The 12,544-nt window shown below is 47.0% G+C and overlaps 1 protein-coding gene across 5 annotated transcripts in view; it reads right to left on the bottom strand.

Moving 5' to 3' along the window:
* Nucleotides 1–12,544, bottom strand: part of plpp1a (phospholipid phosphatase 1a) — a 168,541-nt gene that overhangs the window by 95,520 nt on the left and 60,477 nt on the right. For 3 of the 5 annotated variants that reach the window (XM_038790910.1, XM_038790912.1, XM_038790916.1), the window contains one exon: nucleotides 8,858–9,012. The exons of the other annotated variants lie outside the window; for them this stretch is intronic. In XM_038790910.1, the coding sequence (XP_038646838.1) occupies nucleotides 8,858–9,012 (155 nt within the window). Of the gene's footprint in view, nucleotides 1–8,857; nucleotides 9,013–12,544 lie in introns of those variants that run through there. 5 annotated transcript variants of the gene reach the window in all.

Consider the following 12,544-nt stretch of genomic DNA (forward strand, 5'->3'; position numbering starts at 1 on the left):
TGACTCCAGATGAACTCATACCTCTAATCTAACCAATAAATATTTAAAAAGCACAGGATGTTGACTATCTAATGCAAACACCACAGCCAATTCCAATAGTGATCTCCATCAGCAACAATGTTACTTTATGCTCTTATGGAATAAGATAAAATAGTTATGATGTGGAGCGTAGTTACGTAGTTACGCGTAGTTACGCTGCAGGAAAGGATGTCCCGAAGCGTGGTACATTGGCGAGACCATGCAGACACTGCGACAACGAATAAACGGGCATCGTGCGACTATCAACAGGCAGGACTGTTCCCTTCCAGTTGGGGAACACTTCAGCAGTCAAGGACATTCAGCCTCTGATCTCCGGGTCAGCATTCTACAAGGAGGCCTTCAGGAGACGCGACAACGCAGAATTGCTGAGCAAAAACTTATAGCTAAGTTCCGCACGCATGAATGCGGACTCAACCGGGATCTGGGATTCATGTCGCATTACATTCGGCCCCCACCAACAAGCCTGGACTTGCAGAGGCCTACCGACTGAACTGGCTTGGGACAATTCACACCTCTTTAACCTGGAGTTACCTCTCTCTCTGCATCTTTGATGATTTGATTGCCTGCAGGTGCTCGCATTCCGGGGCATCTCTGACTGTGTCTATATAAACATTTCTGGAACAAGCCTTTCCATTCACCTGAAGAAGGAGCCGTGCTCCGAAAGCTCGTGTTTGAAACAAACCTGTTGGACTTTAACCTGGTGTTGTAAGACTTCTTACTGTAAAATAGTTGGATTAAGGTGTGGCATCACCAATCTTCAAAGTAAACATTTTCCACAGTTTACTGATAAAAGAACTTCTCAGAAGCTCATTGACGTAATTATTGGACAGGGGTCCACTGTGGGAATTCAGCAGTTCAAAATGACAATGTCTCACGTTTGATGGATGCTCTATACTGCGTTAGTTTATCTCAGCCACTCAGGCAATTGGTACTATACATGGCTTCAATGTCTCGGCCTAAACAAGTTCTTGCCCCGATTGCTGAAATTACAATAGAGTGTTTTATAATGTCTAAACTGGGTGTGTTTCATTTTTAATTTCCCTCCTCCCCCATACACTTTACATTGCTGCGTTAAATAAGCGAGAAACCAGAAACATCAGATATTTTGGGAGAGGACAAGATAGAATTCAGTTATACTGTTCACCATGATTAGCTTTTATTCTGACACTGCCTGTGCTTACACCTGTACAATGATTTCTCTGGTGAATTATTCAAAGAGTTGGTTACAGATATGGAATATACCTTAGAATAAGTGCAGGGAAAGAGGGAAGAACAGGCGGTACAACTTTATATTTGGAATATTTGGAAACATGGGGCTGTTTAGCACAGGGCTAAATCGCTGGCTTTTAAAGCAGACCAGGGCAGGCCAGCAATACGGTTCAATTCCTGTACCAGCCTCCCCAAACAGGTGCCGGAATGTGGCGACTAGGGGCTTTTCACAGTAACTTCACTGAAGCCTACTCGTGACAATAAGCGAATTTCATTTCCAATAATTATAACTTGCATATATATTGCATCTTTAACATAGTAAAATATCCTGGACAGATCACTGGTCTGTCTGACTGCATTTAGAGAACTGAGCCCAATCTTGACCCCACCACTTGGTGAGTGATATAGTAGCCTTGGAAAAGGATCCAGTGGAGAACTACGAGAGTGATGTCTACTTTATAGAATTTCAGCTGCTCGGATAGGCTCTAAGACCTTGGTCGACCTACTTTAGAGTAATGCAAACTTAGAGGCAATCTGATAATTAAAGGGACAGATGCCATCCCTTTTAATAGATTATTCAAATATAACAGCTTGGTGAGGACCAGAGAAATCTGTCATGGTTGGCATCTACTGCATATTAGATGGTTTTCCTTTACCAGAATCTCTCGAATACATTGTCGACCGGTGAGTTAGGCGCTGATTCTATTCCTTCAAGAACTAACTGGACTGGTTCCTGACAACAGTATGGGCTGGATTATTTGGCTGTGCCCACCGCAAGATCGGCACAGAGGGGACAGGGACCATGTAATGGTCCGTTGACCACGGGTGGGAATTTCTAGTCACCAAGTGGGTGCGGCCAAAGAATCCCGCCCAAACACTGGAAACGTGAAAGACTTTCATCACACCACTTCACTCATCTGAATATCATTACTTTGCATTACTTTTTGTTAGTACAGAGGATTCACCATTGGTTGTCCTTCAATTTGAGGATGACACCTACTCAAGGCTATGAATTACTGCCATGGGCCTGTGATTAAAGAGGCCGATTCTTGAACAGTATCTTTGGGCAGGACATCCCACAAAATAGTGAGTTCCAGAGTGTAGGACATAGGGATAATCACCAACTGAATACAGGGTGAGTTTTTTTCCATTTTGCAATAATCTTCAAAATGTCATGTGAGTGATCCAAACATTTTAATTCCGTGGTTTACGCTTATTACTCAGCAGAATAGTTACCCAGGAAACATTAGAAGATTAAAACCTGTTCTAACTGCTGGGTAACTATACAAGTGCCTCACCCGATGCCAGTGGACATGCCACAAATACACCCCCACTCCCTAACCACCCTCCCCAAACACCCAACCAACCCCACACCCCAACTATGGTCCCCCCATCCGTTACTACACCTCCACCCTCCTGACTACCCTTGGCTACAACACCCTCCATCCGACTACACTACCCACCTCCTGACTACCCTCAATCTATCCTATTCCCCTGGCTAATCTCACCCCCCCCCCCCCAAAATCCTACCCCCCTCCAACACGGGTCAAGGATGTCTCAAAGCAGGTACATGTCATTCCAGAGGGGGAAGGCGAACATCCAGTTGTCGTGGTAGATATTGGTACAAAAGATTTGGGTGAAAAAGGGGGAGGTCCTAAAAGCAGAATATAGCGAGTTAGGAATTAATTTGCAAAGTAGAAATAGCAGGATATATCAGATGATTACGTGGCTGAAGAGATGGTGAGGGGAAGGGTTTCAGATTCGTTGAACATTGGGACCAGTTATGGGGGAGGTGGGACCAGTACAAACTTGGATGGTTTACACCTGGACAGGACCGGGACTGATGTCCAAGGGTGGTGAGGGTTTAAACTAAAATGTCAGGGGTGGGGAACCAATGCAAGGAGTCAAAGAAGGGGAATCAAGGACAAGAACAAAAAACAGTAAGCAGAGTAAGAAAAGTGATGGGTAGAGAAATCGAGGGCAGACTCAAACAGGACCTCAGTGAAAAATAATGGGAATGGGACAAGGAGTGCGAAAAAGACAAGTCTTAACGTCAAAGAACAATAAAGCACAGGAATCGTCCCTTCGGCCCTCCAAGCCTGTACCGGTCATGATACCAACCTTGGCCTAAACTCTCAGCACTTCTTTGTGCCGAATCCCTCGATAGCCATCCTATCCATGTATTTGTCAAAATGCCTTTTGAACGGCGTTAATGCATCTGCTTCCACAACCTCCCCTGGTAATGCGTTCTAGGCACTCACCATCCTCTGTGTAAAAAACCTGCCTCGCACATCTCCTCTAAACTTGCCCCATGGACCTTAAACCTATGCCCCCTGGTGACTGACCCCTCCACCCTGGGAAGAATGCCTGCCCATCCACTTTATCTATGCCCCTCATAATCTTGTAGACGTCTATCATGTCACCCCTCAACCTCCGTTGTTCTAATGAAAACAGTCCGAGTCTATTCAGCCTCTCTGCATAGCTAACACCCTCCAGATCATGATGTGGAGATGCCGGCGTTGGACTGGGGTGAGCACAGTAAGAAGTCTTACAACACCAGGTTAAAGTTGAACAGGTTTGTTTCAAACACGAGCTTTCGGAACACTGCTCCTACCTCAGGTGAATGGACATACCTCTCCATTCACCTGAGGAACGAGCAGTGCTCCGAAAGCTCTTGTTTGAAACAAACCTGTTGGACTTTAACCTGGTGTTGTAAGACTTCTTACTGTGCCCTCCAGAGCAGGCAACATCCTGGTAAACCTCCTCTGCCCCCTCTCCAAAGCATCCACATCCTTCTGGTAGTGTGGTGACCAGAATTGTGCGCAACATTCCAAGTGCAACGGTACCAAGGTTCTATACAACTATAGCATAACTTGCCAGTTTTTATACTCGTTGCCCCGTTCAATAAAAGCAAGCATTCATATGCTTTCTTGACTACCGTGTCCACTTGTGTTGCCACTTTTAAAGACTGTGGACTTGCACACCCAAATCTCTCTGACTTTCAATATTCCTCAGAGCTTTGCCATTTATGGTATATTTTCCCTCTATATTAGACCTACCAAAATGCATTACCTCCCATTTGTCTGGATTAAACTCCATTTGCCATTTCTCTGCCCAATCTCTAACCTATCTATGCCCTGCTGTATCCTCTGACAACCCTCAACACTATCTGCCACTCTACCAACTTTGGTGTCATCTGCAAACTTACTAATCAGACCAGTTACTTTTTCCTCCAAATCATTTATGTGTACTACAAACAACAGAGGTCCCAGCATAGATCCCTGTGGAACACCACTAGTCACAACCTTCCATTCAGAAGAACAAAATGTTCCCCCAGGGCTGATGATACATTCCCTGTGCCCAAAGGTCACGGAATGCCTTTAATTATAACTTAAATTCCACCAGTTGCTGTGGTGGGATTTGAAGCCATTCCCTCAGGGCATAGGCATATTACAGCATTAATTCAATGACATTGCCATTATGCCACCATCTACCCTAAAGCGGGTGTGTGGCTTCACTTCCCCAGGGCTGCTGTCCTGCACAAAAGAGTCTCAGGAGCGGGTAAGTTACACATTTCTTAGCAGACCAAAGTCAGACCAGAAATATGCAGCCCCCGACTTGAAATATAAAGGCAAAAAATTGTACAAAAAGGATTAACAAATCACAGGTGTGACCGAAATGTATGTCAATGATTTTTAAAATGCAGCACCTCAATCACTAAGCAGTTTAAATTGTCATTTTTCATTCTAACTGGTTTACTTTACAACTCATCCAGATAAACTTCAAAGAAATCCCTAGAACATAGAACAGTACAGCACAGAACAGGCCCTTCGGCCCTCAATGTTGTGCCGAGCCATGATCACCCCACTCAAACCCACGTATCCACCCTATACCCGTAACCCAACAACCCCCCCCCTAACCTTACTTTTATTAGGACACTACAGGCAATTTAGCATGGCCAATCCACCTAACCCGCACATCTTTGGACTTAAAGGAGGAAAGGACCTAAAGGAAGAAACCATTAAACAAGCCAAGTTGTTCAACATTTGCCCATCCTCTTTTGTTATACACCTTGGACGGGATTCTCTGACCCCGCCCCCGCCGGGTCTGAGAATCGCCGGGGGCCAGCGTGAATCCTGCCCCTGCCGTCTCCCGAATTCACCGGCAACAATCGGCGGGGGCGGGAATCGCGACTGTCAGCGCCCCCCACACCCCCCGCGATTCTCTGGCACGCGATGGGCCGAAGTCCCGCTGCTGTCATGCCTCTCCCGCCGGCGTGGATCAAACCACCTACCTTACCGGCAGGACCAAGTGGCGCGGGGCGGTCTGGCCCTGGGGGGCGCCCCCACGGTGCCCACCGATCGGCAGGTGGGCCTGTGCCATGGGGGCACTTCTTTTCCTCCGCCTTTGCCATGGTCTTCACCATGGCAGAGGCGGAAGAGACCCCCCCCTGAACATGCGCGGGGATGACGTCAGCAGCCGCGGACGTCCGAAGGCCGTGAAGTCCCTTCGGCCCCGGCCGGTGGGCCGCAAAAAGCCGTTTGCGCCGTCCAGCCCGTGGGGGCACCCCCAGGGTCCGATCGCCCCCCCCCCCCCAGGAACCCGGGGGCCCGCCCGCGCCGCCAATCCCACCGGCACCAGAGGTGGTTCAAACCACGTCGGCGGGAGAGTCCTGTCAGCGGCGGGGCTTTGGCCCATCACGGGCCGGAGAATCGCCGCGGGGGGCACGCCGATCGGCAGGACGTGGTTCCCACTGCCGCCGATTCCTGGGTGGCGGAGAATTGCGGCCACGGCGGGGGCGATTCCCCGACCCTACGGGGGTCGGAGAATTCCGCCCCTCATTCCCATTGAGCACCAAAACAATAAAGTGTTAATCGGCCCAACGTGTTTTTCTTGATCAGTTGCTACCAAATGAGTATAAATGAAGGCGTGCACTACACAGTATTTTCAGCGGCAAGTGAATTTAATCAAACTAATTTCCATCACCATGCACTAAGGCAGTGAAAGTAGCATTAACCTAGAGGAGGTTATGGGTTATAAATATTAAATCCACAGTGTCCGCTTAAATTAATGTGAACTTTTCTTTAAAAGGAATGCGTCCTTTTTGTGCTACATGACAAACACGACAGGCAATCAGCAGTACTTGTGTGTACAACGAAATCCTACCTTTCCTCGCCAGGGCAATGAACATTCCACCAACAATGCACATAATTCCTAGATTAAAAATAATCTCCTGCATGTAAAACAACAGTATTCTAAAAAGAATGGGGACTTCCGGTGGCGCCCTCGAGGAGGCAGGTCGCAGGTCAGATCGCTCCCGCCCGCGATGGGCAAACGGACCTTTTTTAACGGACTTTTTTGGGACCTGGCAGCCTGAATCGGTGGAGGAGACGATAGGGAAGAGGCTTCCTTTCCGGGGTATGGGCAGCTGGACTAGAAGTGGTCGAGTGGAGCGGCAAGGATCGAAGCGGGAGCAGCGGGGACCCCAGACCGGGCGGCCAAGCATGGCGGACGGCGGGGACCGGGGAGCGGAGGCTCACTGGCCAAGGGAGGAACAGATGGAGTTCTTCAAGAACTGCTTCGCCGAGCTGAGGAGGGACACGCTGGACCCAATGAGAGCGGTGATGGACCGAATGGTCGAGACACAGGCGGTCCAAGGGAAGGCACTCAGGGAGGTCGAGGCGAAGCTCTCCAGCCAGGCGGGCACGGTAACGGAGCTGGAGCACGAAGTGGAGGAGTTGAACGCCCGTCAGAGGAGGATGCAGGAGCAGCTTGAAGAGCTGGGGAACAGAGCCAGGAGGCAGAATTTAAGGATCGTTGGCCTCCTCGAGGGCTGCGAGGGGTCGGATGTGGGCACATACGTGATGGGGAAGTGCCTTATTAACATGTTTATTCTTTCCCACTGTTCGTTTTCACTATGTTAAGGCTCTTTGCACAGGGCCATTTTTCTCTCTGTAACTGTTACAAAGTTGTGTTAAATAAAAAAACTCAACAAAAAAAAATATATATTCTAAAAATACAATGACATTGGCCCAAAAACAACTTTCTTAACCGACAGAGTTCAGGAATAACATGTAAACATTTTCTTTTAGCCTTTAGCAGAAATGCAGCTGCAGTTTCCAAAGTATAAATGGAAGTCAACCTGCTGTACTGTAAGCACCACTCATTATGCTTGAGCTTTCTATTTGAATGTTGGATACTGTTGGATCACACTGTTCATAATGTTCTACATGTTATTTTTTCTTTAAAAATTTAGAGTACCAAATTCATTTTGTCCAATTAAGGAGCAATTTAGCGTGGCCAATCTATCCACCCTGCACATCTTTGGGTTGTGGGGGCAATACCCACGTAAACACGGGGAGAACGTGCAATCTCCACACGGACAACGACCCAGAGCCAGGATCCAACCTGGGACCTCGGTGTCGTGAGGCAGCAGTGCTAATCACTGCACCACTGCGCTGCCCTTATAATGTTCTTCATGTTGCTAGTCTCCCATTCTCAGACACCTCCAAGTTGCACTCAATGCTGTGTATCAGTTTGACTCGGAGCTGCACACGTAGGCTCTGGCAGGGGAAGAGTCTTTGCAAACTCAGTTTCATTGTGATTCAGGACTTCATTATTTCTCCAGTTGCCGCAAAATCATTCAACCAGGAGGAAGGGACACTGACTTTTCAACAGCTGTAATCAACGCAACTGTATGGCAGACTGACAGAAATATGTTACTCTCTACCCAATCTTGGCACAATTAGTATTCCCCCCAAGGTTTGGAATGCTCCCGCATCACTTATGTACTGGCTGAAAAATGGGACCACGAGGAGAAGTCAGTGGAAGTTGAGATAAAAATAAATTGTGGTTCGAGCTGATCCAAAAGTTGGAGCTTAGAGCAGCCTTGCTCCTTCCTAGTTGTTACTTAAGAATCACATATTCTTCACTAGAAGGATGTTGCAGGTTCAGCTCAAAGGTTGATCATGTTCAAGACATGGAGAAGTACAAAAAAAGTGAAAAAACCAGACATAGCAAAGTTGTTTTGCTGCAGTGATAATTTAGTTGCATAAAAATAATAAGCCGAATTAAGTCAGTGCCTGAATGTGCAGCTGTTGGCATATCTAAAAGATCAAAGCGTTCATTGCCAAAACAGAACAGTCAGTAGTCAGGCGCATGCAACTGCCAATAGACAAAATCCTATTTATAAAATAAGCATCTTATTTTAATTAAGACATTAGGTATTGCCTGATCCTCAAAACCACTAGGCACATTACATATACCATAGCACAGAAGAAAGTCATTGCATCTGTGCAGGGTCTGTCTTAATCCACAAGACCACATAGAGCATTATTGGTTTATTTAATACTGATGAGCTGAAATACAGCATTTGCAGAAATCCATACTTAACATTTTATGATTACTTTTAAAATATTGCATTCTGCTAATTCTAGATGAAAATTGATGAAGAAAATATGGAAAAGAGAAATAAAGCAGGTTTCACACAATTAAACCAGCAGCCACATGCCATTGCCATATTTGTATCTCATTTAGTTCTCGATGCCACCAACAGCAAGTGTTTTGGGAGGCAGTCCCAACTATTCCATGGATACTCTGAGCTACTTACAGCTGATATAGGCAGTGAAAACCCAACTGTATACAGCACAGTGGAAGTGACGGTACTGTTCTTGAAAGGATACTTGATGGTTTCATCATCACAATAAAAACCTCTTTGATACGGTTTTATTTTGAACAAATTTATAACACCCAAAGGCATGCCAGCTGTAGGGAAGGAAAAAAAAGCTTTTAAGTGCACCTTAAACTGACAACTTTAAAATAACAGATAACATTCATGAATATTGTATCCAGAAAAGTCAAAGTACAAAACAGCCCACTTGTCAGGTGTGCATGCAGTGGCCTGGGGTGGGATGACATGCTTTCTAGTTTTCACCTCCATGCGGGCAAGTGCCTTCCTGCTCACTCGACACCAGTCCCAGAGAAATGGCTCACACCAGCCATTAAAAACTGATGACAGCTCGTGGTCATGAATGCATTTCAAACCATATCATTGGAACTCCACGATCCCCAATCTATGAAACTTATAGCTCTTCGTTCAATGTTGACATCATTTAGTAATTATGCTTAATTTTTGTGTAAGATCTATGCGGCTAAGTGCAGACCATGTAACAGCAGAAAGCAAATCCCATGGTGTGCCTGTGCACAAGAAATGCCATAGTTTGGTTTCACAAAACCACTGCTATGGCATTCATAGACTCAACTTAGGGACAATATTTCTATCTGTTAGATTCAACAAACACATAAGAACATAAGAACGAGGAGCAGGAGTAGGCCATCTGGCCCCTCAAGCCTGCTCCACCATTCAATGAGATCATAGCTGATCTTTTGTGGACTCAGCTCCACTTTCCGGCCTGAACACCATAACCCTTAATTCTTCAAAAAACTATCTATCCTTATCTTAAAAACATTTAATGAAGGAGCCTCAACTGCTTCACTGGGTAAGGAATTCCATAGATTCACAACCCTTTGGGTGAAGAAGTTCCTCCTAAACACAGTCCTAAATCTACTTCCCCTTATTTTCAGGTTATGCCCCCTTGTCCTGCTTTCACCCGCCAGTGGAAACAACCTGCCCGCATCAATCCTATCTATTCCCTTCATAAATGTATGTTTCTACAGTAGTCCCCCTTCATAACGCGGGTGTTGGGGTCCAAGCCAGCCACCCGCGTTGCAACCGAGCCGCGGATATCCACGATGGGGGTTTTAAATTTATTTAAAAATCTATGCTAGCGCTTCCCATTGAGAGTCTACGGGGGGCGGGGGGAGAGGTCAGACCCCCGTAGACTCACAATGGGAAGCGCTAGCATAGATTTTTAAATAAATTTAAAACCCCCATCGTAGATCTAATTAGAACAAGCACTGCTGCATTTTTTACAACTTAAAAGTTGGATTGGAGGGAGAGAGCAGCCGGCAGTGTCAATTTCAGCGGCCGGCTGATTGTTTCAGTGAGAGAGCAGCTTCCCTCTCCAGATCAAAGTGAGCCGGCCGCTGAAATTGACACTGCCGGCTGATTGGAGGGAGAGAGCAGAGAACACAGGAGGAGGTCATACGGGCCTCTGCAACACCACCATGGTCTCACATCGCCCCTCCCCTCTGTAGCTGGGGTTCAGGCTGTGGCTGCTGGGGTACAGGCCGTGGCTGCTGGGGTACAGGCTGTGGCTGCTGGGGTACTGTGGCTGCTGGGGTACAGGCTGTGGCTGCTGGGGTACAGGCCGTGGCTCCTGGGGTACAGGTCGTGGCTGCTGGGCTTCAGGCTGTGGCTGCTGGGGTACTGTGGCTGCTGGGGTTCAGGCTGTGGCTGCTGGGGTACAGGCCGTGGCTGCTGGGGTACAGGCTGTGGCTGCTGGGGTACTGATTGGAGGGAGAGAGCAGCCGGCAGTGTCAATTTCAGCGGCCGGCTGATTGCTTCAGTGAGAGAGCAGCTTCCCTCTCCGGATCAAAGTGAGCTGGCCGCTGAAATTGACACTGCTGCCTGCTCTCTCCCTCCAATCAGAAACATTAAAACTTAAAAGTTGGATTGGAGGGAGAGAGCAGCGGGCAGTGTCAATTTCAGCGGCCGGCTCACTTTGATCCGGAGAGGGAAGCTGCTCTCTCACTGAAACAATCAGCCGGCCGCTGAAATTGACACTGCCGGCTGCTCTCTCCCTCCAATCCAACTTTTAAGTTTTAATGTTTCTGATTGGAGGGAGAGAGCAGCCGGCAGTGTCAATTGCAGCGGCCGGCTGATTGTTTCAGTGAGAGAGCAGCTTCCCTCTCCGGATCAAAGTGAGCCGGCCGCTGAAATTGACAGTTGGGGTCTATAAGCCCCCCCGCGGTATATCGCGAACCGCGGTATTGCGGAGCGCGGTATAACGGGGGACTACTGTATAAGATCTCCCCTCATGCTTCTAAATTCCAACGAGTACAATCCCAGTCTACTCAACCTCTCCTCGTAATCCAACCCCTTCAACTCTGGGATTAACTAGTGAATCTCCTCTGCACACCCTCCAGTGCCAGTACGTCCTTTCTCAGGTAAGGAGACCAAAACTGAACACAATACTCCAGGTGTGGCCTCACTAACACCTTATACAATTGCAGCATAACCTCCCTAGTCTTAAACTCCATCCCTCCAGCAATGAAGGACAAAATTCCATTTGCTTTCTTAATCACCTGTTGCACCTGTAAACCAACTTTTTGCGACTCATGCGCGAGCACACCCAGGTCTCTCTGCACAGCAGCATGCTTTAATATTTTATCATTTAAATAAAGGGCAGCACGGTGGCCTAGTGGTTAGCACAGCTGCCTCACGGCGCTGAGGTCCCAGGTTCGATCCTGGCTCTGGGTCACTGTCCGTGTGGAGTTTGCACATTCTCCCCGTGTCTGCGTGGGTTTCACCCCCACAACCCAAAAACGTGCAGAGTAGGTGGATTGGCCACGCTAAATTGCCCCTTAATTGGAAAAAATAATTGGGTAATCCAAAAAATTTTTTTAAAATCATTTAAATAATAATCCCTTTTGCTGTTATTCCTAGAAAATGGATAACCTCACATTTGTCAACATTGTATTCCATCTGCCAGACCCTAGCCCATTCACTTAACCTGTCCAAATCCCTCTGCAGACTTCCAGTATCCTCTGCACTTTTTGCTTTACGACTCATGTTAGTGTCGTCTGCAAACTTGGACACATTGCACTTGGTCCCCAACTCCAAATCATCTATGTAAATTGTGAACAATTGTGTGCCCAACACTGATCCCTGAGGGACACCACTAGCTACTGATTGCCAACCAGAGAAACACCCATTAATCCCCACTCTTTGCTTTCTATTAATTAACCAATCCTCTATCCATGCTACTACTTTACCCTTAATGCCATGCATCTTTATCTTATGCAGCAACCTTTTGTATGGCACCTTATCAAAGGCTTTCTGGAAATTCAGATATACCACATCCATTGGATCCCCATTATCTACCGCTCTGGTAATGTCCTCAAAAAATTCCACTAAATTAGTTAGGCACGACCTGCCCTTTATGAACCAATGCTGCGTCTGCCCAATGGGACAAATTCCATCCAGATGCCTCGCTATTTCTTCTTTGATGATAGATTCCAGCATCTTCCCTACTACTGAAGTTAAGCTCACTGGCCTATAATTACCCACTTTCTGCCTACCTCCTTTTTTAAACAGTGGTGTCACGTTTGCTAATTTCCAATCTGCCGGGACCACCCCAGAGTCTAGTGAATTTTGGTAAATTATCACTAGTGC

The sequence above is a fragment of the Scyliorhinus canicula genome, chromosome 3 (assembly GCF_902713615.1).
Source record: "Scyliorhinus canicula chromosome 3, sScyCan1.1, whole genome shotgun sequence".
Classification (NCBI taxonomy): Eukaryota; Metazoa; Chordata; class Chondrichthyes; order Carcharhiniformes; family Scyliorhinidae; genus Scyliorhinus; species Scyliorhinus canicula.